Genomic DNA, 25,566 nt, shown 5'->3' with positions numbered 1-25,566 from the left:
GGGAAGCTTGTTGGCAAAGATGCTTTGTCCTACCGACTCTCCTGTGTTTCCCCTCCACGTAGGCGAGACGCTGCCAGAGGAGAATCCAGAGCATCCGGAGCTCCAACTGGGATGGGATTCTGAGAGCACCTGGTTGCTTTCTTCGCTCGACAGCAGCGACATGACCACGGTAATGAGCTCCCCCCTTGCTGGGACTCTTGTCCCTGGCATCCGCAGGAGGCTTGTGTGAGCAAAGGGACCCAGAATCAGTGGGGTTGGCATGGCCTTACTGTCCCTGCTGAGAGGGTTCCTGCTGTCCCCGAGCAGGGACGAGGCGAGGGTGGCACTCCAGTGTCCCAGCAGCAGCTCCAGCCCTTCTGGCCACCAGCCAGCCCTGGTTCTCTCTAGGGCAAACACACGGTGCCCATGATGCCAACCCTCCTCCCTCACCCTGGGGACCCTCTGCTCTCACCCTCTGCCCTGCAGAGACTGCAGCCCCTGCTTCCAGATTTCCTGCAGGCACTGCTGACAGCACTGCCGGGCACCTCTTGCCAGAGCTGCTGGCGGTGCTCAGCCAAGAAGCACCATCAGGGTGCTCGGCGTGACACGTCTTTGCTCCCCTCCTTCCTCCCGTAGGTGTTTGGAGAATACCTCCAGCCTTCTCAGATGACAGACATTCTCCTCGTGGCCATTGAGGCCTTGACAGCAGACGACATCTACGACAGGCAGCTGGGCAGCAACATCCTGGATATGGCCATGAGAGACCCTGCCTCCTGGCTGACGGATGTAAGTGCCCTGCGGCTGGATTGCCCTGCCCGTGAGCCCTGTCAGCCCTTGTTCTTCCCTCCTTCCCTAACCCAGCTCTCTCGGGCACCTGAAGCCATTTCAAGGCAGCAGAGAGGGATGGGAAGGGCAGCAGTTTCAGTGGCAGCTTGGGAAATGGCTGCACTCCAGTGGCAGCACCATCCTCACCTGTGTCCCCTCCAGGTGCCAACGATTGTGAGGTACACCCACAAAAACATGGAGCACATCCGCATGGAGCCAGCCCGGCACAGCCTGGATTCATTCCTGCTCCTGCTGACCAAGCGGTGCCCCAGGGAAGTGGTCAGGAGCCTGTTGAAGATCTCTCCAACATGCGACAGGTACCGGCCCCGATAGCCTTGAGGGCTCGTTCCCTGTGGGGAGAGGGGCCCAGAGACGCTCTGGCTGCCAGGCCCATGGAAAACTGCAGGACATCCCCAAGGAGCAGGGCCCTCCATCCCACCACGCTTCCCAGCCCCGGTGGGTCAGCCAGGCCCGCAGCAGCCAAAGCTGGCCAAGGCAGAGTCCCGCCACCACGCTCCTCCCTGCCCCATGGGGAACACCACCTCAGCCCCCTCCTGCCTAAGCGGGCAGGGTCCCCGGGCACCCCAAGTGAGGGGGGTGGGCAGGGCCAGGGCTGCAGCACCGCCTGGGTCCGGAGAGGCTGGCCTGGGCACGGTGCAGTGGCCGAGGCAGCCCTGCTGACCGAGCGCTCTGGGTCTGCAGCGCTGCCCTGGCCATGTGGGAGGTGATGATCTCTGTGCCTTGGGCTTTGTGGAGTGTCTTGACGGAGCTGCTCAGCGTGCTCCAGGACCAGCGGCTGCGCAAGGTGTTCAGCTGTGCCGCGGAGGACGCCTGCATCTACCCCTTGGCTGTGAGTGACCTTCAGGGCTGTGCCTGCCTCCCCAGGGAAACAGGCACGGCCCCCTCCCCTTCCGTCTGCCTCCAAATGGCCACCTCCTCCAGTACATATGGACACAGCCCCGGAGGGTCAGCAGGGACCTGCCCAGCACCAGCCAGACCCCGTGCCAGACACTTGGGGCCCCCCTGTGCTGTTTTGGCCCCGGTGAGAAAACACGAAGCCTGCCCCTGCCCGGGCAGCACCCTGCTTCCCCGCTGCCTGCATCCCCCTGCCTGCATCCCCCTGCCTGCATCCCCCTGCCCTGCTCTGCAGCCTGGAAACCCGGGGCAGGGGCAGAGAAAGGAGCAGAAGCCCGAGTCAGGCCAGTTGCTGGGCCTGGGGCAGAGGCACGGCCTCTGCGCAGGCTGAGGGGGCTTCAAGTCTGGGGAGAGGAGACACTTACCACCGCCCACGTGTCGTGCCCCCTTTGTGCCAGCGCGGTGGAGGGAGCCCTGCGGGCTCTGCTGGTCTCTCACTGCTGTCTTCGTTTTAGCTGCTGCTCTGCGCCGACGTTGGAACAGAGGAGTTTGCTGCCCTGTACAAAGCCCAGAGGTACCTGAGGCATCCAAGCCCGGTGATGCTCTCGCTGGTGCTGAGGGGCCTCATCACGCTTTCAGAGACACCCGAGACGGTGAGCAGGGTGTAGTCAAGCGGAGCCATGTTGGCAGCCGGGGCCTGGGGCAGGGGGTAATGTGGTGGCTTGGCCTTGGCTGGGAGGCAGGAGGCGGGGTGAGGGCTCCAATCACCCTCCCTGCTATGGAGGGGCCTGGTGGGTGCCTGGGGAGCCCTCCAGGCACAGAGGCTTGCCAATCCACCTGCCCCCTTCAGGCCGGTCGGTTTCAGGGGGTGGCTGAGCAGGGGACACTGCTCTCCTGCACTCCCTTCCCTTCCTCGGGCTCTCCCCGCATCCCCATCCGTGGCCACTGCCTGCCAGGAGGCTGCTGCAGTGACTCCTGGGCCACCTGCTGGGAAGCCGGGCGGGAGGCTGGTGCTCAGCAGCCGGCGCATTTTTGCCAGGGTGCTCGTTCCCTGCTTCACAATAAGGAAACTGTGTGTTTCGTACAGGCAAGAAAAATACCGGTCCTGCTGCCAGACATCATGGAGACCCTGCAGGATGCCAACGCTGATGTCAAGATGAAGGCCCTGGTACTCCTCAGGAACATGATGGGTCACATGAAGAGGGAGGAGGCCAGCGTCATCGCTCTGCAGCTGGCGGAGAAGCTCCTGCCCCTCTTTGATGATGTAAGGCTGCTGTGGGAGCCTGAGCCCTACAGATGGGCACCCTGCAAAGACAGCTGCCCTTCAGCCCAGCCCTGTGGGCAGCACTTGGGCAGGGCTCCCCTCCTCACTCCTCTTGCATGGCCTTTCAGGGCTTTGGGGCTCTTCAGCCGCAGCTGCAGATCTGGCCCACAGCCCCTGTGTTCAGGATCCGACCCCCGAGCAGCCCCCCTCACATCAGACACGCTGATGCCCTTGCTCACTGTGGGCAGGGAGCGGCTGTTGCTCAAGTCCCCCTGTCCTCCTCACCACCAGGTGTCCAGCCAGGTGCGGGAGCTCTCCATCAGCTTCTTCGAAGGCGTGATGAAGACTGTGGTGGGGAGAAACGTGAAAAAGATGAAGAAGAAAGTGCAGAGGGTCCTGCTCCCGCTCTTTCTCCACATGAACGACCAGATCGAGAGCGTGGCGAAGGTGAGTGACCAGCGACCCACTGGGGATGCCGGGAAGGGCGTGCCGACGCTGGCCTGGCATAAGGGGCAAGGGCTGCTGGACGTCAGAGTCTGGGAATGTGTGTCACCCCAGGGTCCCACTGCTCCCCTCCTTCCCTGCCCTGGGCCCACCGCTGCCTTCCTCCTTCCCCCCTGCTGCCTGCTGCCGAGGTGGATGGGGAGCGGGGGTCCCCTCCCAGCCCCGCTCTCCCCACTCAGCCCTCCTCCAGCACAGCCCAGAGGAAGGCTCCCTGCAGACCCAGCACGAGCAGGGCCGGGGAACCTGGCACAGGCATTTCCCAGACCTGCCCTGCCTGGTCCAGCAGGGCTCAGCAGCAGCCCCACGGCCAGCGAGCACACGAGTCCCTACGGGCTTCCCAGCTGTCCCTGCAGGTGTGGGAGGCCAGGGCTTTGAGCCCCAATCCCTGTCCCCCAGGGCTGTGCCCCAGAGACCCCCAAATGTTTGGGCCAGGGCATGTCCCAGCTCCCTGAGGGCAGGATCGCTGCAGAAACAGAGCCCTGCTCACCCCGATGCCCTTGCACGGGGCCAGTGAACTTGGCCTCTGCAGAGGGGTGCAGCACTTAGAAGGGGTGGAGAGCCAGCTTGTTCCCCAGCCTGGGGCAGGGAGAATGGTGGGAAGGGAGGTGCAGCCAGAAGGGGACTGGCCCTGCATCCCGGGATCAAAGCTCTGCTCACCCGGAGCCTGGGTGTGGAGGAGCTGGGGCAGCCCCGGCTGGGGAGCCCAGCGTCCTGCTGGGGGATGCTCCTGGGACGTGCTGCTGGCTCCATCCTGCCCCAGTGTCTCTGGGGCTCCAGCCCTCGCTGCCTACAGCTGTGGGCCCACACCTCCTTTGCCCTTCGGCCTGCCCCCATCCCTGGCAGCAGCTCAGCAGCTCTTGAGGATCTCTGTTCTGTTGGCCGGCAGCAGGAGATACCTGAGGTGGTGGCTGCCCCGTGTCCCTGCCCTGGGCACTGAACCCAGTTCAGACTCTGTCCCCTGCTGCCTCTTCCCATAAGGGGCTGGGAACAGCTCGGAGCCTGGCCAAGAGGAGGAGGATGCCAGGGCTGCTTCCCTGGGCTGTGGTGCCATCTCCCAGCCTCTGCTTCTCTGCAGGCCTCTGGGAACACCCTCCTCGCCTGTGCAAAGTTCCTGGGATGGAGGAAGCTCAGCTACCTGGCCGAGACGCGTCAGACACACCTGATTGGAGAGTGCTTGGTGAGGACAACCCCCAAGCCCCACGGCCGGGCCCCACGTGCCCGTGGGGAGGGCTGTGCAGCTGTGCCTCGCCTGCCCTGCTCCAGCCTGGAGCCCAGAGCCTGGAGCTGCATCCTCCTTCCTTGCCCTCAAGCACGCAGCCCCCAAGGGCTCTTCTCCAGGCCCTTCTCCCCTCCCTGCCCCCAGGGTGCTGAACAAGACCCTGGCACATGTAAGCCCTGGCACTGGGACAGAGGGGTCGCAGCACCCCCAGGCCCCCTGTGCCTGCGGGTTTCTCTGAACCTCAGCCCCACAGGGCTCCGGTAGGAGGGACTGGTCCGGATGGCTGGGGAGGGTCTGTATGAGCCACGTGCCCTTGTGCTCTCTCCAGCTACTGCACAACAGGAGCAGGGTGGAAGAATATCTGTGTCAGAGCCTGCCGTACCTGAAGGACGCTCAGGCCACCCTGCGAGTGGCGGCCATCAGGTTCATCGGTGAGCCACAGCCCCTGGGGTCCCTCTTCTGGCAGCCTGGCCCCGGTCCCCTCCACTGCACCGGCAGCAAGGGACAGCCCTGTGGCTGCCAGAGCCCCGGCTGCCCCGTGCAGGGCCCGCCACGCAGGTGGGCTCGCTGGGAGCCTTGCTCAGTCCCACCGCCCTCGCGTACTGTCCTTCCCTGGGGTCCGCCCTGCTGAGGGGGAGGAGGGGGTGCAGCCAGTCTGGCAGGGCCGGGGGCCGTGCTGCTGGGAGCGTGCTGGGGAGCAGGAGGTCTGACAGGAGCTCTGTGCGTAGGGCTTGCCGCACGGCACCTGAGGAACCGAAGCTTGGAGAAGCTCTTGGCTATCTGCAACGGTGAGTAGGGGCGGTGCTGTGCTGGCCGGGGCTGGCGGGGCAGGGGACAGAGCCGGGGCAGGGTGCTGCCATGGCTGGCCCCGCGCCAGGGCAACGCTCCAGGGGCAGAGGAACGTGTCAGGGGCACATGGGGAATTCCTGAGCAGCAGCTTCCAGCTGGTCTGTTTGTCCCACCTGCTCCTCCTGGCCAGGGCAAGAGATGGGTGGGGCTGGCATGGGCTGGAGGGGACTCCTGGGGGTCTCTGCAGGCAGTGGGGGTTCACGTCCGCTTCGCTTCCTTTCGTTGCAGCCCTCCTGCCCTTGGGGAAGGACACGGAACTCTCGGTCAGCTCCCTGGCAGTTCAGACCCTCTTCATCCTGACAAGAGATGTGCCAACATCAGGATGGAGCCTGCGATCGCTGTGCTGCTGGCCCTGCCGAGCCTTTGAGAGATTACGTTCTCCTCTCAAAAACGGCCGTATTTGAATATCTTCTTTTTAAATAAAGCTGGAACAAGCAGCCCCGTCCCATGGTGTCCTTCCCATGGGGACCACCCTGAGGGTGCTGAGCAGACAGCGTCCTTCCTGGCCTCTGCCGCTGCCTGCAGGACAGCACACCCGGACCCAGGGTGTCCTTGCAGCCAAGCCCCAGCTGCCCCGCTAGACCACAAAGCCCGGAGGGGAGGAGGGGAGAAGCTTTAGCCCAACCTGCCCCTCCTGAGACATCCCAGGGCATGAAAAGGCACCCGTGCTCTGCCAAGCTGGCGAGTCGTCACTTGTCCCGGCATCAAACTCCTCTCTTGTACTGGGAGCTGGGCTGGTTTGGGCTGGGATGGAGTTAAATTTCCCTCGTAGTAGCTGCTACGGGGCTCTGGGTTGGATTTGTGCTGGAAACGGTGTTGATAACACAGGGGTGTTTTCGTCCCTGCTGAGCAGTGCCTACACTGAGTCAAGGACCTTTCTGCTTCCCACCCCGCCCCACCAGCGAGCAGCCTGGGGGTGCACGAGAAGCTGGGAGGGGACACAGCCGGGACAGCTGACCCCGGCTGACCCAAGGGATATTCCACACCATATGACGTCACGCTCAGCAATAGAACTGGGGGGGAGGTTGGCGGGGGGGCCGCTGGCCGGGCATCGGTCACTTGGTGGTGAGCAACGGTTTTCATTTGCATCACTTGTCTTTCCTGGGTTTTATTTCCCTCTCTTTGTCATCTTCCTTTTCATTATTATTATTATTATTATTATTATTATTATTACTTTAGTTCATGTCAATTATTAAACTTTTTATCTCGCGCGTTTTCTCTCTCTTACCCTTCCGATTCCCTCCCCCCATCCCGCCGGGGGGAGTGAGCGAGCGGCCGTGTGGTGCTCGGTTACCGGCCGGGGTTACACCACGACAGTCCTTTCTCCACCCCCTCTTCCGTGCCGATGTCATACCCACATCTTCAATGTCTACTACATTGCTTCCAAGACAATGTCGGAGGACTTGGTGTTTTAACGAGTCTGTTCTCCTTTTGTTCTCAATGTTTTGGGAGTTAAGCTCATGGTACCATTGGGTTCCACTGGACCAGATGTTCTGGATTTCAAAGGTCTCCTCTTGATGTCCAATGGCAGGGGAGATGGTCCATGAGCTCCCCTTCTCTCCTCAGGTTTCTTCATGTACGACAGGACTGATGGCATACGGCAGACTCTCTGGAAATGAATGTGGAGGGGTGAGGAGAGGCGAGGATGGGGACTCGCCACGTGCCCTGGGGTTGGAATGAATGGAGACTCAGAAGGTGCAACACCCTGAAAGGTGAAGTCCCCCCAAAGTAAAGCACTGGATTGAGGTATCCACAAAGGACTCTGCAGTGCCATGGGAGTCAGTGGGGAGCCAGCAGGCACAGGAAGGGGAGACTGGAGAGATGCGGGAGCTGCCTGAGGAGGCCCAGGGCTCTTGTGCTGTCCTGGGGAGTGGGGCTGGTGGGAGCAGAGAAGAGGTCAAATGCAGTTGGGGTTGTGGATCACCAACAAGATGACTGCAGGAGATCCTGGGAGTGACTGGCCTCTGTTTCCTTGTGTCTTTTTTGCAGGCATCAGCCCTGGGGCTGGTGGGGATGCTGAGACTCCCCTCTGCCCCCCAGGACCTGCTGTGCCCTTCAGAGGGGCTGGGGATGTTGCCGCATGGCCAGAGCTCTGCAGCACCCTGCGATGAGCACTGCAGTGGGACCAGCCCAGACTGGGCTGCTCCGCTGGGCTGGGCTGGGCTGGGCTGCTGTCGAGGGCAGGGGAGGTGGGGAGAGGTGGGGAGAGGCTGGGCTGGGCTGGAAAGAGCCCAGGAGAGGGAAACACCAGTGTTCCCAACGCTGTGAGAGTGTGCAGGGTGAGGGCACCCAGCAGGGTGCTCACGGTGCAGAGCCAGGCGTCATGGTGAAGGAAGCAAGGCACCAAAGGTGCAGAAGAGAGGGGCCCGCTCTGTGCCATGTTCCCTGCACACCCCGGGGAAGCTGCCCTGGGAAAACTGTCCCAGATCAGTCCCGCACACCGGCCATTTCCATGTCTGGTGGTACACCCCAGCCCTGAGGAGGGACCTTTGCTGCTGCATGGTCACCTCTGTCCTCATCTGGGGCCCCGTGATACCCAACTCCACCGCACCCATTAATAGAAAGGGAACCAGTTTCCTACTGACTCTTACGACACACGAGTCCCAGAGCTCTGGCCACTGCTGGTCTCTCAGTCAAGCCCTTTCCCAGACAACTCCAAAGAGATCAGGTGCTCATGGCCTTGTCCCTTGGATCTTTCCAACATTGAAAATCTCCATTGACTGAGGTCCCACCAACGGGCCTGGGCCCTTGCTCCAGTGTTTCTCCCTGAACAATTTCTCAAAAACCCCAGCTCTCTCAGCCTCTGCTTCTCCATACTGTGCCCCAGGCCTCAACCATCCTTCTGGCCTCTGCAGGACTCGCTCTAGTCTGTGTAGGGTCTTCCTTGTGCTGGGAAGCCCCGTACTGGACGCAGCAGTCCTGATGCGGCCCTGTGGTGGGTTCACCTTGGCCAGCAGCCAGACAGCCACCCAGCTGCTCACTCCCTCACTCCCCTGACTCAACAGGACAAGGGGAGAAAATAAACCAGGAATCTCATGGGTCAAGACAAAGTCAAGGAGATCAGTTACCAAGTACTGGCACGGGCAAAGAGGTGTGGACTTGCCGAAGATCAATTTAATGTATTGCCAATTAAAAAAGATGTGGATTGTGTGAAGCAATAAAAAAACTATTAAAGACCCTTGCCCTCACACTTTCTCCCAGGCTCAGATTGCTCCATTGCTCCCAATTCATCTACCCTCCCCAACCCCAAGAGGAGCAGGGGTGGTGATGAAGAGGGGGTTAACAGTCAAAGAACATCTCTGCCGCTCCTTCCTCCTCACACTTCTCCCCTGCTCCAGCGTGGGTCTTGTCCATGGGATCCCACCATATTTGTGGTCAAGGCTCTGTGTTGTTCATTTCTTCCTGTCTTACTTCTTTATACTCCCAGAATCGCGGCAATGTTGAGGTTGGAAGGGACCTCTGGAGATCATCTGGTTCAACCCCCCAGCTGACGCAGGCTCAGCTAGAGCAGGTTGCTCAGCACCTTCTCTAGGTGGGTTTCGAATATCTCCCTGGACGGGCACTCCACAACCTCTCCAGGCAACCCGTTCCAGTGACTGACCACCCTCACAGTCTAAAAGCGTTTTCTTGGCTTCAGATGGAATTTTATAGACATTAATATGATCCCTCCAAGACTTTTTTTCTCCAGACTGAACAGACCCACATCTCTCAGCCATTTCCTCCTATGAAAGACGCTACAATCCCTGAAACCAGCTCTGTGGCCCTTTGCTGGACTTGCTTGAGTAGGTCAACAGCTTTCTTGTACTGGGGAGCCCAGCCCTGGACAAAACACTCCAGACGTGGCCTCACCAGTGCTGAGAAGAGGGGACGGGTCACCTCCCTCCATCACCCAGCAATGCTTTTCCGAATGCAGCCCAGGAGGCTGTTGGCCTTTGCCGCGAGGGGGCATTGCTGGCTCGTGCTCCGCTTGTTGTCCTCTGGGAGGCCAAGGTCCTTCTCTGCAGAGCTGCTACCTGGCCAGTCGGCCCCCAGCATGATGTCCACAGTGTGGCTGGATCACAGGCTTTCTTCCCACAGGGACTTTCTCAGCAGCACCTTGTCCTTCTTGGAGATCAGCTCCACCTCTGGCCCAGGCCCCACGGTGCTGCAGGGTCACCTGGGACAGCAAAGCCCTCTCCTGCCAGGGCTGCACAGCCCAGGCCTCTTTCTCTCGGGCCTTGTGGACTCCAGCTTGTGTCCTCCTTGTGGGACCCTCATCCATCATGATGTCGCCACCTGCCATCCACTCCAGCATGCCTCTGCTGGGAAGCAAAGCCTTTCCACGCAAGGGGTCCAAGCTCTGCGCACCAGGTTTCCATGTGACAATCTGCCCTTGGCCACACCTGAAGTGCCACATCTCAAGTGCTGCAGCCCAAATGTCCACCAGAGCCCACAGCCTGGGCCACAGGCAGCAGGAGCCCCGTGTGCCACCACCGAGCTGTGACTTCAGTGGAAGAAGAGCTGAGGTGGGGAAGGACAGCTCCCACGGCTTTTGTGGTGGATGGAGAGACAGCGCCTTGAGGAGAGACCGACACGGAAGACAAGGAGGGAGGAATGCCCTGTGTGATGTCAGGGCAGCTCACCTGTATGGAGATATCCTATCTCCTCTCTGATACAGGCAACAGGTTAGGGGGGAGCTTGTTCAGGGGGGTCAAAGGAGCGACCAGGAAGGATGAGACTGCAGTAGTAGTTCTGTTTGCTTTGACCCCAGCCAGCAGCTAAGCACCACAGAGTCACTTGCTCACTCACCCCTTCCACCCCCAGCAGGATGGGGGAGAGAATCAGAAGTGCCAAAGCGAGAAAACTCTTGGATCAAGGCAAAGATGGTTGAATAAGTGAAGCAACAGCTGTGTGGGCAAGCAAAGCAAAATGAAGCATGCATTCACTACTTCCCCGTGGCAGGCAGACGTTGAGCCATTCCCAGGAAAGCGGGACTTCATCGTGTGTATCGGTGACTGAGGAAGAGAAATGCCAAGACCACAAACCTCCCCCCTTCCTCCATCTTTCCTTGAGACTTTTTGCTGAGCATGACATCATATGGAAGGGAATATCCCTCTGGTCAGTCGGGGTCAGCTGTCCCAGCTCTGTCCCTGCCAACTTCTTGTGCACCCCCAGCCTCCCTGCAGTGGGGGCAGAGCGTGAGAAAGAGAAAACCTTCCTGCTCTGCAAGGACTGCTCAGCCATAGCCAAAACACCCGGTGTGTCATCAGTGCTGCTTTACGAAGAAATCCAAAGCAGATCACCATGTGGTCTGCTGTGAAGAGAATTAACTCCATCCCAGCCAGATCCAGGACAGAGTTACAGGTCGTAGAGGCAGGGTGAGGAATGAACAATGTCTTTTTTAAATGACCTGAGGAAATCTGTGGATCACAGGCCCTGGCTCTTAGGGGGGACTCAGCCTCCCTGGTATTCCCTGGTCAAGTGAGACAGCAGGGTGCAAACCGTCCAGGAGGTTTCTTGTGGTGTTCCTGGAAAAGTTCTTACAGGGCTGCCAAACGGGTCACCCAGTCTGATGCTCCCCTGGACCTGGTACTCCCGAAAGAGGACGAGCTGGTCCGGGATGTGAAGACCAGTGTCAGCCTTGGCTGTAGTGACCATGAAACAGTGGTCTCCCAGATCCCCAGGGACATGGGGAGGGAGATGAGCAGAGAGCAGACCCCTGGACATCAGGGCATGAGAACTTGACCTGCTGAGGGCACTGGCAGGTGGGAACCCGTGGGGGCAGTGTCAGGGCCCTGAGAGCATCCATAGGCCTTCATGGCCCTGAGCAGCATCACCTGGGGCCTCCACCTGCCTCTCTGTCCAGGGGCCCAGGAGACCATTGAAGCAAGGCCTGAGTTTCAGCCCCAGCTTGATCTATGCTGTAGGCGTACGGGTCTCCAGGCACAGCCACAGACACAGCCTTGCCTGTCCATGCACCTTGTTGATTCGGACTTGCACAGTCACTCCCCAGCTTGATTCTTTATCGGGTGGACAATGGAATGACATCGTGGCCCTCCAAGTGCCAGACCCCAGCTGATTGTCAGAGGCCTAGGGCCATTCTGCTTCCTTTCTTCCCATCACTGGGTCAGGTTTTGGGAGGAGAGCAAGGAAAAGCAGGTGAGGTTTCTGGGTGCCAATGACTGAAAGGGGGGAGAAGAGCCATGAAATGTGAAATGATCTAAGGCTCTGCTAGTTCAAAACTGTTATCTTCTGCTCCTTTCTCGGAGGCCTTAAATCTTCTGCAGGAACCTGGAAGCGCTGAGATCCCTCCACCTCCCTCTCTTTTAGCAGTGAAGTTGACAGTACCCAAGTCAGAGGTTTTGTTTCAATTCTGCTTCCAGCCTAAAGCCCCCCATGGTCTGGAGATATGCCAGGAAACTTGCAGGAGTAGCCCGCTCCTCTGGACAAAAACGTGGATGTTCCCAGGAATCTCTGGAGGAATGGTGTCCCGACAGCTGTGTGCACGGAGCTGGTCAAATGCCTGTCTCCTTTTTTTGAATGGGGGCTTAGATGCCAGGTTCATGTGTAAACTCTCTATGTGGATGCTGACATGGACTGAGTGACCTGGTCTGACCTCAGAGCTGGCCCTGCTTGGAGCTGGCCATTGGACTACAGACCACCTGAGCTCCCTCCCTCCCTGAATTGTCCTATGAGCACATGATGTGGAGACCCTCACCTCCAGCTTTGTCTCTTCTTGTACGGTGTGTGGCAAGGCACAGGCTCCTGGAAGGGCTGGTGGGAAAGAGGCTGCTGGGGGTCTCTTGTCCAGCCTCCAGGCTGGCTGTGACGTTGTGGAGCAAAGAAGAGCTCCAAAGGTGGAGATCACAGCAACGCTCCTCTAGTCCATTTTATTTTCCGAAGGCTCAGCCTAAAGCTCCCAAGAGGCCGTTTGTGGCTGTTGCCTCTGCCATATCTTTGGCCACTGCAGAAGAGAGCTTGGCTCCGTCATCGCTCCAGGTATGTGTAGGCTCCTACTAGGTTGCCCCATGCCTCCTTCAGCAGCCTAGAGATGCCCAGTTCCCTCAGACTCTCCTCACAGCTCGTGCTTTAGGCCCCCAGCTCCATCTTGGCAGACCTCCTCTAGACCCTCCCCAGTTTCTCCACTTTCCTTTTGAAATCTGAGGCCCACTGGCTCGTATGGCACCGTCCTGGTGCCCAGGCCCTTCTCCTCAGGGCACTCCTTAGCCAGACAGGTCTCTACCCATCCTGCTGCATAAACTTGTTGTGCAGCATGTGGGCTGAGATCAAAAACAGGCCCCAGCTGTTATTGCTGAGCGTGTCGTCATACGGTATGGAATATCCCTGTGGTCAGTCGGGGTCAGCTGTCCTGCCTGAGGCTGCCCACCAACTTCTTGTCCACCCCCAGCCTACTCGCTGGGAGGGAGCAGAGTGAGACACAGAGGAGGCCTTGACGCTGTGCAGACACTGCTCAGCAACAGCCAAAACGCTTCTGTGTCATAAACACTGGTCGAGGCACAAACGCCAAACACCGCACCACAGGGGCTGCTACGAAGGACGTGAACCCCATCCCAGCCAGACCCAGGACACTTGAACTGGGGCTCCAGAAATGGACACGGTAGTGTACTGGTGGCCGAACAAGGGATGAGCAGGGGCAGACAATCCCTTCCCCCACTCTTCTGGCGAGGCTCCTCTTTACACACTCCAGGACACTGCTGGCCGCCTTTGCCACCACGTCACGCTCCTGGATTTTGTTTTGCCTTCTGTTCCCCAGCACCACCAGGGCCTTTTCCGCAGAGCTGCTCCCCAGCCAGGCAGGCCCCTTCCCCTGCCACTGCAGGGTGTCAGTCTACCTCCCCCAGGCGCAGGACCTGGCCTTTGTCCTTTGTCTTTGCCATGAAGTTCCTGACAGGACAGTCCTCCCGCCTGCCAGGTTCCCCTGAAAGGCATCCCGAAGGCACAGGAATGGTCCTCCCAAGTGAGTATCATTGAAAACTGTGGTGAGAGCTGCCTCCTCCGGGTCATGGATACAGGTGTGAAACTGCACAGGGCTCAGGAGAGTCCCCTGTGCCGCCTCACCAAACCCCAGTATGTCCCCTGGCCTCCAGGTAGAGGATGGCCCCTTCACCACTGCCCTCTCAGCCTCATCATCCAACTGGTGCTTTGCTCGTCTGTTTGTCTATCCGTCCAGACTGTAATGGCCTGACTTGGGTGCAAGAATATTGAGGGAGACCATGCCAAAAGTCTTGCTGAAGTGGAGGCAAACGACATCACCTGGTGTCCCCTCATGCACAAATGCAGCTCCTTCATCGTGAAGGCAGCCAGGTTGGCGAGGCATGGTTGACCCTTGGTCAGTCCAGGACGATGCTCTTCTCTTTTAGGTGCCCAGGGATGTCACCCAAGAGCACTCCTTCAATGGCTCCCTCCTCACCAAAGTGAGCTTGTACAGCCTGTGGTTCCCTGGGTTCCACTGTGGTCCGCTTGCACAGATGAGTGAAACACTTGCTTCTCCTAACTCACAAGAGACCTCTACCAATCCCAGGACCTTTCAAAAGGGATATTCCACAGAAATATCCATCTTGCCCTGTAACTTCATGTCCACTCTTGTTCCTGTGATACGGTGTATTTAGTTTCTCTAATCTTTCTTATCATTCCACCTGTCCTGATACAGTGACCATTTCTAAAGTCATCTCTGCAGGTGCAGACTCTCTAGACAAAGGCCCCTTCCATTATTCTCTCATTTTCTCCTACCCTTTTTCTTTGTTCGCTCAGATAACTCTCACCTACCCAGGTGCTGCTTTGAGCTTCAGGGAGTCAAAACCTTGCCTGTCTTTCCGTTCTCTAATTGTCTCTTCAGCCAAGTCTTTAATTATGTTCATATCTAACTTTTTTGTATCTACCTAAAACATTTCTCCTAAGATTATCCCTTGTGGAAAGGCAACCTCATTAGAGACAGCTTGTGCTTAGCGTGTGGTTGAGGAGGGTGTTTTACTGTTTAGCAAACTTTATCATGCTTTGCTTGTCTTTGCTTGCAAATAGGAAGAATCTTCTGTGGCCTGTGTGCAGCCAGTTCTCGAAGGAGAGCGGGAGGGAGCTGGTGCAACGGAGCTGTAACATTCAGCTCCAGAGTTCAGTGAAGTCTGATGTAAGGCAAACTGACGCAAGTCCCGGGGGGCCAATGAGAACAATGGTGGGGTTGGGGAGGTGAGGAGCGAGGTTGTCCATCCGGCGTCAGACCTCAAAGGACGGCTGTTCCTACCTGCCCAGGCCTCCTGAGGGGACACTCTGCATCGATATCAATTGGAGAATGCTTCTATCACCTCTTCTCTACAATGAAAAGAAATAAAATATCAAATTTTAATTTAAAAAATATTTTTTATTAGGTGCCCTTTGAAATCTTCCTCTTTCACTACACTATGACATGACTCCAATGAGCTGTACAAGCCTGGAAGACCTGAAGAACACTACAGGAAGGGAAAGAGCTCGTTAAGGCTCTCTGTCTTTTAATGAGACCCATGGAGTATTTGGTGCTGAGTCCTTGAAGCTCCCATGATGAGAGGAGATTGAAGAAACCTCTCCAGAAGTCCAAGTCAGAAGCAAAGGAGTACTGAAGTATGACTGGGTCCCCCTGAGGACCATTCCTGACAAAGCCTCCCCATGGACTCGTTAGAGCAGGTAATTGGAGGCTGTGATTGCAGGTAGGCAAAGGCACTGTGCAGGCAGCTGTGATGCTGAGAAAAGCCTTGGTTGTATTCAGAAAGCAGAAAGGCCAAGCCCTGACCCCCAGGCCCTGAGAAGGCCGACCCTGTCCCTCACGCGTGGCTCAGGGCTCTTCCTGGGGGCAGTGGGATGTGAGGGTGAGCAATGCCAGGTGTAGAAAAACCGTACAACCCCTCCCGTCCTCCCCAAGCAGGGGAAAGGAAGAAATGCAGTCCAGAGCCTCAACAGAAAGTTCCTCCTTGTAGGGCTTGGTGGTAGAGGCAACTGCCGTAGCCAAGGGGACAAAGACCTCGGTTTTGATGGGCCTTTCAGCCTTGCCAGAGGCCGAGGCCATCTCTACTGCAGGCTGTCCTACACTGTCCCATGCCTGCACCTCTTTCCCTTCAGGCTGCCGACACCCTTCTTGCTTTCCCACCTACCTCTCACCCCAGTGTATCTATATCTTCACTGATGTCTCTCCAGCCATTGTTGGCTTTTTCTTGAAAGACAAACCATGGGCTGATCCAGACGCCCTCTGGGTGACCTCTTGCACCACAAGGCTACCCTCAGAGTGAGATTTCTTTTTCCTCACCTCCACTCTGAAGCTTCCAAACTGCAAATTGTAGAGGATTCCTTCTCTTCCCACTACCCAGAAAAGCTCCATTATCTTGGAAACCACCCTTCAAGTAGTTGCAGGTTACTACTATAGAGTCCTGAGCCTCTACTTCACCAGGCTAAAGAACCCCAGGTCCCTCAGGCTCTCCACAGAGGCCCCAAATCACATCCTGGCAGATGTCCATGGCAGAGGCCCTGGTTTTCTATTTCTTTTATCCAAGAAGAAATTCCTTTCCTTTCCTTTCCTTTCCTTTCCTTTCCTTTCCTTTCCTTTCCTTTCCTTTCCTTTCCTTTCCTTTCCTTTCCTTTCCTTTCCTTTCCTTTCCTTTCCTTTCCTTTCCTTTCCTTTCCTTTCCTTTCCTTTCCTTTCCTTTCCTTTCCTTTCCTTTCCTTTCCTTGCCTTGCCTTGCCTTGCCTTGCCTTGCCTTGCCTTGCCTTGCCTTGCCTTGCCTTGCCTTGCCTTCCCTTCCCTTCCCTTCCCTTCCCTTCCCTTCCCTTCCCTTCCCTTCCCTTCCCTTCCCTTCCCTTCCCTTCCCTTCCCTTCCCTTCCCTTCCCTTCCCTTCCCTTCCCTTCCCTTCCCTTCCCTTCCCTTCCCTTCCCTTCCCTTCCCTTCCCTTCCCTTCCCTTCCCTTCCCTTCTCCTGACTCGGCACCTTTGCAGCAAAGGCAGACAACGCCATCCTGGGCTGCAGGAGGAAGAGCACTGCCAGCAGCTGGGTGGGGGTGATCCTTCCTCTCTACTCAGCCCTGCTACAAGTGCTCTTGCTCACTTCCCTCAAGCTTTTCTACATTGCCACCTCACGCGCACTGCAGCCAAAGCTGCCCTCCGCATCTTCCACCAGTCCTGCCTTGTCTTCTGGTGAAAAACAAGTCCAGGAGAGCATCCCCCCATGTCGGGTCAGGGATTACCTTCTACCTTCCCTCCTACCGAGGCCTTTTAGCAGAGGTCCATGGTCTTCAAATTCCCCAGCGACTACCAGGTCCTAAAACGGTGTCCCTTCCTCCAGCTGTCTAAAGGAGACCTCACCCTCTTCCTAACCTTCCTCAGGCAGTTCAGGGATCCTGACCATAAGAGCATTGTCCATGGAGGAGTCAGTGATCCACAGAAGAGTAAACCTGAGTAGACCCGGGCCTGTGCTGCGCTGTGCTGGGCTCCACGTGCAGCTTGGTCTTCAGGCTGTGTTGTTCTGAGCATGTCCCTGGGTCACAGGATCAGCTTGATGGCAACAGAGAAATCTGCAGGAAGCTCCCACCTGGGACTGGCCAGGAGGCCCACTGCACGTCCTCACGTTTGCCAAAAACTGCAGCAACAGATTTGCACGTGAACATCACGTCTCAGGGCAGTAGAAATGATGACCAGAGTTCTTTTCCCCTTTAGGAAACCTTGAAAGAGATCACAGGAGCAGATTCAGAGATGGAAGCTGCACAACTCTCTGCACCACTGTCAAAGGCCCTGGCACCTGAAGGGACGTCAGATTGCCTACACGATCCTCTCTTTGTTTAGAGTGTTTCTCTAACAAATGGCATTGTAAGGAATGCCTCGCAGAGTCTGAGTGCCTTTCTTACTGGGGACATAACAAACCAGAACCTCCAGGTACAAAACAACCACCAAGTCACGTGTGCCTGCTGCTGGCTCTCAGGTTCTCAGCCAGAAGTGAATGTCACGGTCACCAGCCCAGCCCTGTGCCTGCTGATGGCCAATCACTCCAGGAGATTGGAGACTAAAGTGGCCTCACACTCGCCTTCACGGCCACGTGCCTCCTCCTGGCCTATGAGCTTCTCAGACACAGTTGATAACATCATCACATCCCAAGCCATCAGCCTTCTTGTGGCCTATCGGCCGACTCGACAGACGTAACCTCACCATGGTCTTCCAAGCCACGTGCCTGCTGCTGGCCTTTCAGCTTCTGGGACTGACACGGCCAAGCTGTGTGCCTGCCCCTGCCCCACCAGTTACTCAGGTGGAAAGGAAGTGACAACCCATATCCAACGCCTCTTCCTGGAGAGGCCTCCCAGCTCATTAGGGAAACGGCTTCCCACAATCCACGGTCCAGGCAGGTGCCTTCTGCTGGCCTATCAAGGACGCTGGCAGATGTGAGCCTAACAGCAAATATCCCAGCCATGAGTCAAGGGCTGACCGAGCAGCTACCTCAGAAAGAAGTGACCTCCCCGTCCTTTACCAGCCATGTTCGTGCTGCTGGTCAATCAACTCCAGAGGCAGAAGGGGCATCACAGTCACCTTCACAGCCACGTGCCTCCGGCTGGCCCATGAAATTCTGAGGTACCGCTGACCTCATCATAGCATTCCCACCCCTCTCCTCCTTGAGGCCTGTGAGCTAGTCAGATTCCTCACAGTCCTCTTCCACTACCTTGAGAATGCTCTGGGACCTCCTGAGCCCTGCTCTTCCCCCAAGGGTCCAAACAGCAGAAGTTCAGGTTTGGAGAGGGGTTGAAACTGAGCAGTTGCATCACATTTTTTTTCCCCCCTTCCTCGGTTTTGTTTATTTCTCTCTCTCTCTATCTCATTGTTTTACTTTCCATTACAATTTATTTTTGTTGTTGTTATTATTTTTATTATTATTATCTTATTATTTCAAGTATGAAATTGTTCTTATCTCAATCCACGAGTTTTCTTACTTTTACTCTTCCACTTCTCTCCCCCCATCCTACTGGGGTGGGGAGGGTGAGCAAGCAGCTCTGTGGTGCTTCGTTGCTGAAGGTGTAAAGCGGGACAGGGACACTCCCAGAGCTTTCCCACGGGTGACACTGGAGACACCCATCCTCTAAGACAAGAATTTGGAGCCGCCTGGAGTGCACGGTGGTTCTCCAGGGTCATCACGTTCCTGAGGTTGTGTTGGGATGGAGGAGGTCGGCAAAGATGGGGACTGGGGCCTGAAGTCCAGGAGATGTGCAGACCTCCTCTGGGCACTCTCCAGTGGCTCCCCACCTGCCTAGAGCAGGAATTCCCACAGAGGGACACACTAGTGCAGGTGTGGCCACACCACGGCTCCCTGGAGGGGGATGAAAACTCAAGATGTCTGGGTGGCCATGCTCCTCCTAACACATCCCCCTGTGCAGCTGGCCTTGCTCATGGTGAGCATGCACCACTGGCTCGTCTGGCGTCCTTCGTAGTGCCCAGGCCCTTCTCCTCAGGGTCACTGCCCAGCTGGTCACGTTCCCTGATACATGGGGTTGTTATTCCCTGCCGATGCAGGACTGGGCACTTCTCCTTGGAAAACTTCAGGAGTTTTTGTTGGCAGAATCCCAGAGTTTCTCAAGGTCCCCCTGCACTGAAGATCCATTTTGTCACCTCTTCTTGTTTGCATGCAGACGGCTCACCGTGGTTGTGGTGAGCCATGACCACAAGATAACCGCATGAGAAGTTGCAGGGCACTGCAGGTAATTGCAGGATTTACTGGTTCTGTACTGACCAACATAGGAACCAGCACGACGACCCTCTTAGAAACACTTCATGAGGGCACAAAGCAAGCAAAGCCAGGGCCAGTGGGGCAAGAGCAGAGCTGGGCTGTTTGTCGAGGAATGTATGAGGATGATCAAAAAGAAGAATTTGGGAGGGGGAAAGAGGGAAAAGGAAAAGCAAAAGTTCAGCTCAGGATATGATGAGGCGGGTCTGGGGTAACCTGCCTGTCCGCCTTGAGTCAGTGAGTTGAGTGGGACAAAAAAGCCACACCTGAGTGGGTCACACTTATGTCTGCTTACTTCTGTGGTCCTGGGGAACCTGAGCGCTCTCCCTGTCCTCATCAAGGGAAGACCTGCGGTGGAAGGAAATGCACACTCACTCATGCTGGAAGGGACCTCGGGAGGTCTCTAGGCCAAGCCAAATCGCAGTCTGTGGAGAAAGGGAAATGAGGGTTGGGCTGTTTGCATGCCAGGCTGTGTTCGTGTGAGATGTATACCTGTATAGACACACAGACGGGACGGGTCCCTCCCGGAGCTGGTCTTAGACCCTCCACCTATCTAGGAGCTGGCCTCAAGATTCCCTCATCCCTCCAGGTCCCCCATGCACAGACAAGCACACACACACACACACAAATGGCTCTCTCCAGCACAGAGTCATAGACCATTGAGGCTGGAAGGCAGCCAGCTCCCCCCTTCTCTGTGCTTCCTCTTCATGCTTGACATTAGTCAGGAGCTCCTTTCTCAGCCATGCCAGCCTCCTGACGCCTTGGCGTGACTTCCTGCATGTTGGGGTGGAGCATTCTGGATCATGGAGAGGTGATCCTTGACCATCAAAGAGCCTTCTGCAGAATCCGCCTGGCCACAGGCATCCCCTGCTCCAAGGTTATCAAACTTTCCCTCCCTAAGTCTTAGGCCAATCAGTCTTTATATTATGAAAACGTATTCACTTCCTGAAGATGGAGATATAGCTCACGTTGTATACTGATTTATCACGCTTGAGTAAGCAAACTAAAGGACACCAGCTCATCAGAAGGACCAGAAGAACAGCCCTGCCCTGGAAATGAGGGCTTTGCTTCTCGGAACCTTAGAGCTGTCCGTGAAGGATGAAAGAGACCCCTGGACAACCAAGATAACGCCAGTACCCCAGTCCCTCTAACACACCTTTGAAACTCTCCCAGTCTCTAGCAGCCCAGATAAGTAACTCTCAATAGACCAGCTCCAGGGACGCCTGGATCAATAGACAAGCAGCGAGAATGCTGATGGCTGATGAGGCTGCAGAAAAATAGTTGCTTTGTGAAGTGTTACTATGATGGTCATCAGTACTGTGTGTGTGTTAATTAGTGATTGGTCAAATCACGTTGTACCTCAATGCTTGACCGGTATAAGAACCCTGTCTAAAACCACATTTGAGGTACCCCAGTTTTGATTGGACACCTCATGCGCATGAATAAATATTTGCCCTTGTAATTCTGTACTTTGTGTCCGAGCCTCTCTCCTTTTGGCACTCAATTTCAGCTTGAGCTTCTCTGCTGTGAAGCAAAGCCTTTGCACACAGAAGGATGTCGACGCTCGGTACCAGGTTTCCTTTAAGGCGAGTCAGAGCTTGGCCTGGAGCTACACCTGAGGTGCCACAGCCCAGATGGGCACCCATGCCCTCAGCCAGGGCAGCAGACAAGCGGAGCGAGAGCCTGTGCTTTTTGACATCGAGAGAGTAACAGCCACAGCGCGGCTGGACAAGGCACACAGCGTGGAGTGCTGCACTGGATGGGTATCGGCTCTTCAGGAGGGACAGGCTGGAAGGATCAGGAGTGGGGTTCCCTGAAAGTGAAGACTTTAACGGGATGTAAGGAGCTCCTCTGTGGGGCGGGTGAAGAGTTTGGTGATCCCTTGTGAGGGAGGGTCAGAGGAGAGGCCAGTAAAAGTGGCCTCTCATGGTGGGAGATAAGGAACCCACAGTCAGGGTGAGGAAGCGGGTACAGTCTTTTTGAAGGATCCCAAGGAAGCCTCTGGCTGTAGAAGCCTGGGTCTCCCTGGGGCCTGCAAGGACGCTGGCAATGTCTGAAAGGGGAACACAGCAGCATGCACAGTCCAGGCGGTTCCTGGAGTGTCTTGGGACAATGTCATAGCTTTTCCTACTTCAGGAACAATTCCAGAAGAAAACAAAGATACTGACTGGACACTGCTGGATTTAGGAAGAGTAGGTAAAGACAGATCTGAGATGCTCCATGTCCTTTTTGCCTCAGACTTCACCAGCAAGGTCTCCCAGGCCTTTGTGCCTCAAGGCAGGACTCTGGAGGAGAACAGCCAACGGAGGACAGGAATGATATCAGGGGCTACTTGAGCAAACTCCACCATTACCAGTACGTGGGAATGGCTGGGTCACATCCAGGGGTGCTGAGAAAGTAAGACAATGTCACAGTGAGGCCACTCTCTGTCATCTTTGAAAGGTCATGGAGACTGGTGGGACTCCCTGACAGCTGGCAAAAAGTAGATGCTGCACGCATCTTTCAGAAAGGTCCAGGGAATGAGCTGGGGAGCTAAAGGCTGCTTAGCTTCACTTTAGATGGGGAACGTGTCCCAGAGCATGTCCTCTGGGATTGCATTTCTGGGTGCCTGAAGGAGAAGGTGACTGGGTGAACTCAGGGAACATGTACATCAATGGTGGTCTGGCACGTGGAGGGCCGTGGTGTTATGCCATTGCACAACCCCATAAAGATTTGGCCATCTCCAAAAAAGGGACGGTATGAGGGAAGTGCCAGCAGGTGGGGCCATTGCTTGACAGCAAAGAGATCCAAGCAGCATCTATCCAACTTATCCAACCTTCATTGCTCCCAGCTCCATTTAGATATGAGATGTAGATGTGAAATGTGTTAGAATAAACATGTCCTCGGAACACAGTTTCTCCATGCAAAGTGCTGGGGTGAAATGTGGTTTTGGAAATGGCTGCCTAACCCTGTATTTCCAAGGGGGTGAGAAAGTGCCATCAGCTTGCTGCTCCGTGTCATGTCCTATGGAAAAATTCACGGGACTTTACAGACCAGCACCAAAGATCTGAAAATGCAGACTTCCTGAGCACTTCTCACACCCAGGCCTTTCCTGCATCTGTTTCAACTTCTGCCTAACCTCTTCCTCCAGGGCTTGACTCAGTTGCCCACACCGAGGGGGCAACTTCCTCCAGGATCCGTGGGAGCAGCTGAAGCCTCCACAAGGGACTGGGGAATGTGAGCCAGGACCGACAAGAGCCTTTCTGGAGCAGGAGCTGGTGGACAGACAGGGGAGGCCAGGGCATCTCAGTGGAGACAACCCATTTCTCTCCTTGGACCAGAAAGGTAAGCCTGGGCAATTGCACCCGAGGTGTCCTACACTGTAGCAGGTCACTCTCATCCCTGTCTTCACCTACAATGGAGTCACATGTAACTTACCCTCCAGCGAATGACAAATGAGGGGATCTGCGTGTTGCAGAGTCTACTTGAAGATGCTCCTGAGCCCCTGACATTTTGGGAGCAGTGCAGCTTTAGCTCGTCAAGAGAGAGCATTTCATTCCCTCTGCCTCTTTGCTTGCCTCTGGGAATGGAGGGAGCTTGTGACTCCAACGTGTGACTCACTGTGTGCAGAGAGCGACTACGGACAGAGTCCGGGGCAGGGAGAGTTTTGGGGGGTCTTGGGGTGATCTGTGCTTGACACAACAATGGGTTTGCGATTAGCCTAAGGCCGTCCAGAATGGAAAGTGAACTTCGGTGGAGGTAACGTGGACTCACCACACAGTTGAGGAAGGTCTTTTGTTTATTGAACTCTGCCTTCCTTTGGTTTTCTTTGTTGGCAATTAAGAAACATCCTTCCGTGTCAGCTCCTTTTCCCAGTAAAGCAGGTGGGAATTGGTGCCCAGGAGGGGAAACATGCAGCTACAGACGTCAGTGGGGAAAGCTCAGGTTGGAACAGGCTGCTCTAAGTCCTAGTTGCCTGGTGAGAGAAATGGTGGGGTTGGGGCAAAGACTGTCCGTAGAGGGTCTGACAGAAAGGGTCTTGACTTCCATATCCAGGCTCCATTAGGAGACGTTCAGGATCAATATTGTCTGGAGATTGCTGATATCACTTAATGTGTGTAAGAAGAAATACAAAGAAAAAATTAAAAGAAGAAGGAATCCTAACTTGTTCTTCTTTAGTATTGAAATCTGTTGGCTTCTGAAATCTCTCAAAAGAACCCCATAAGAACTGAGGAATTAAGGAACACTACGCACAGACACTTGGCTTGTTGGGGCGTTTTGCATGTTAATGAGCCCTCTAGTGGCAAGATCCTGCAGGTCCTGGCAGACTGAAGAAGCCTCTAGAGAAGTAAAAGTCAGCAGCAAAACTCGGAGTTCCTGAGGGTGTTGGCAGGCCCCACTGATGCCCATCACCGGAGAGACCGTGGAGGGCATGACCAGAGAAGATTCCCGTCCCTGGGGACTGGTGAAGCTGAAAGTCAGAAGCACTGGTTACAGGTGGAAAAGCCCATGTGGAGGTGGCTCTGAAAGCCTTTGATGCATTTCCTCAATCAAGAGAGCAAAGGCCTGAGCCCTGTCCCCTGGGAAAGGGGATTCTTCCCTCATGGGAGTCTCGGGGCTTTTCCTGGGGGTGGTGAGAGGTGGGGGTGTGCAATGCTGAGTGCAGGACAGCGGGAGGACACCTCCCAGCCTCTGTGGAGGTGAGGAGGCAACAAGGCACTGGGAACATAAGGAACTGCTGTCCTCTCACGGGCCCCACTGGAAGAAGCAGCAGCCATAGTCGAGAGGACAAGGATCTCAGTTCTGTTGGGGGGGTGTCTCAGCCCCACCAAGGCCCTTGCTTGTCCCCACCACAGGCTGTCCTACACTCTCCTATACCTGTGCCTGTTTCCTTGAAACCTTTAAGCACCCCCTTGCTTCCCTGCCTCACTCTGAGCCGGGATATCCCAAGCTTTACTGGTGTCTCTTTATCCTCACTGGTTGTGTCTTCAAACACAAAGTTTTCTGAGGATTTGCCAGTGCCTCAGAGATCCCAACAACTCACCGAGTTTCTTCCAAAGCCCTGCTAATGCTCCCCTAGCACCCAAGATGTCCCAGCCCCCAGACTTTTTTGAATCTTCACGCCATATGCCAGCACTGACCTGCGCAGCCTCCTTCTTCTGCTGCCTCAACTTATAAGAAATCAACCTACTTCAATTCAGGATGACCCCCACCCTACACTTACCCATGCTATTTCAGATCTCCTTCCTACCCTTAGCACACATGTTGCTACACGTATACCGCTCCCTCACCTGCACTCCCATGTGTCTCACAAATCCTTCCCTCTTCCCCTGCACTGACAGAACCTCATCCCAGGAGGTCTGGGCTTCCTCCAGGCTCACGGATGGTTCCTGAGCTCCGTCCCAGCGTGGGGACTGAAGGAGAAAAAGAGGGCAAGGTCCTTCCTGCCATATTCCCGGGACAAACATTCTCTGCGTCTCCTCTGCCAACAGCCATCAAGTGCCTTCCCTTCCTGGGCTCTGACATGGTTGTGAGGATTTGCTAAAGCCAGCAGCCATCACTTGGATTCTCACTGATGGGCCCCGACTCTCTCTCCCAGACCTCCACACGGGCAAGCACTGCTGCTCAAGGCCGCTTAGGCTTCAGAAGAGGCCTTGAGCTTCCTGGATCGGCCTGGTGCTTACCAACTACCTTCCTGGCTCCCTCCAGCGCTCATGGTGAGGTTTCTTGTCCATAGCAGGGCCTTTATGACCCTCTTTTATGAAATCATTCTCCTTTTATGATCTTCTGTGCAGAAAGAGTAGTCACAGGAAGGCATCAAACACCCCAGAAGGGCTGCCAAGTGAAGTGCCAGTAAGAACCAGGTGAGCAACACCCACGGCTGTGGCTTCCTTGCAGGGAGTCCCTCCTCAGAAGGGGAGCCAGCCTCTGCCAGCCTGGCGAGGGAAATCAGCAGTGGCCATGCCACCTGGGAACACAAAGGGTGTCTTTTGCAAGACCGCCCTTCATCTGAACCGCTTTAGATCTGTACTTTGGGATTGGGTATCATGCTGTATATTGCAAATACTGATCTAATTGGCATTGCCCTAAGTGGCTACCACAGGTGCCCACTGCTCCACTGCCGGTATTTATATTTAGGGACATTAATGCCTTTGTTGTTGTTGATGTTGTTGCAGATACTGGTATTCTTGGGGAAATCGCACCAACTCTTGAAGGTTAATGGAAGGATTACCATCTTAGTGGCCCTCCGGTGAAGTGGCTCCTCTTTGCCAATGTCTCACTGTCGTGGCCCAGGGTCTAAACCTGGGCAAGTATTCTGGGTGTGGTGTCAAAAGCGCTGAGCAGAGGGGGATAATCGCTTCTTCTGGCTGTGG

At 55.9% G+C, this 25,566-nt stretch overlaps 1 protein-coding gene across 1 annotated transcript in view; it reads left to right on the top strand.

Annotated features, from left to right (window-relative positions):
- Positions 1–1,112: 1,112 nt before the first annotated feature.
- Positions 1,113–25,566, top strand: part of LOC143173505 (maestro heat-like repeat-containing protein family member 7) — a 31,302-nt gene continuing 6,848 nt past the window's right edge. Inside the window, exons 1-4 of the mRNA XM_076363770.1 lie at positions 1,113–1,121; positions 2,175–2,312; positions 2,747–2,923; positions 3,215–3,370. Of these exons, the coding sequence (XP_076219885.1) occupies positions 1,113–1,121; positions 2,175–2,312; positions 2,747–2,923; positions 3,215–3,370 (480 nt within the window). The remainder of the gene's footprint in view (positions 1,122–2,174; positions 2,313–2,746; positions 2,924–3,214; positions 3,371–25,566) is intronic.

Source organism: Aptenodytes patagonicus, unplaced genomic scaffold, assembly GCF_965638725.1.
Source record: "Aptenodytes patagonicus unplaced genomic scaffold, bAptPat1.pri.cur scaffold_92, whole genome shotgun sequence".
Lineage (NCBI taxonomy): Eukaryota > Metazoa > Chordata > Aves > Sphenisciformes > Spheniscidae > Aptenodytes > Aptenodytes patagonicus.
Note: the sequence above shows the minus strand (reverse complement) of the source record. Positions and strands in the feature narration are given on the sequence as shown.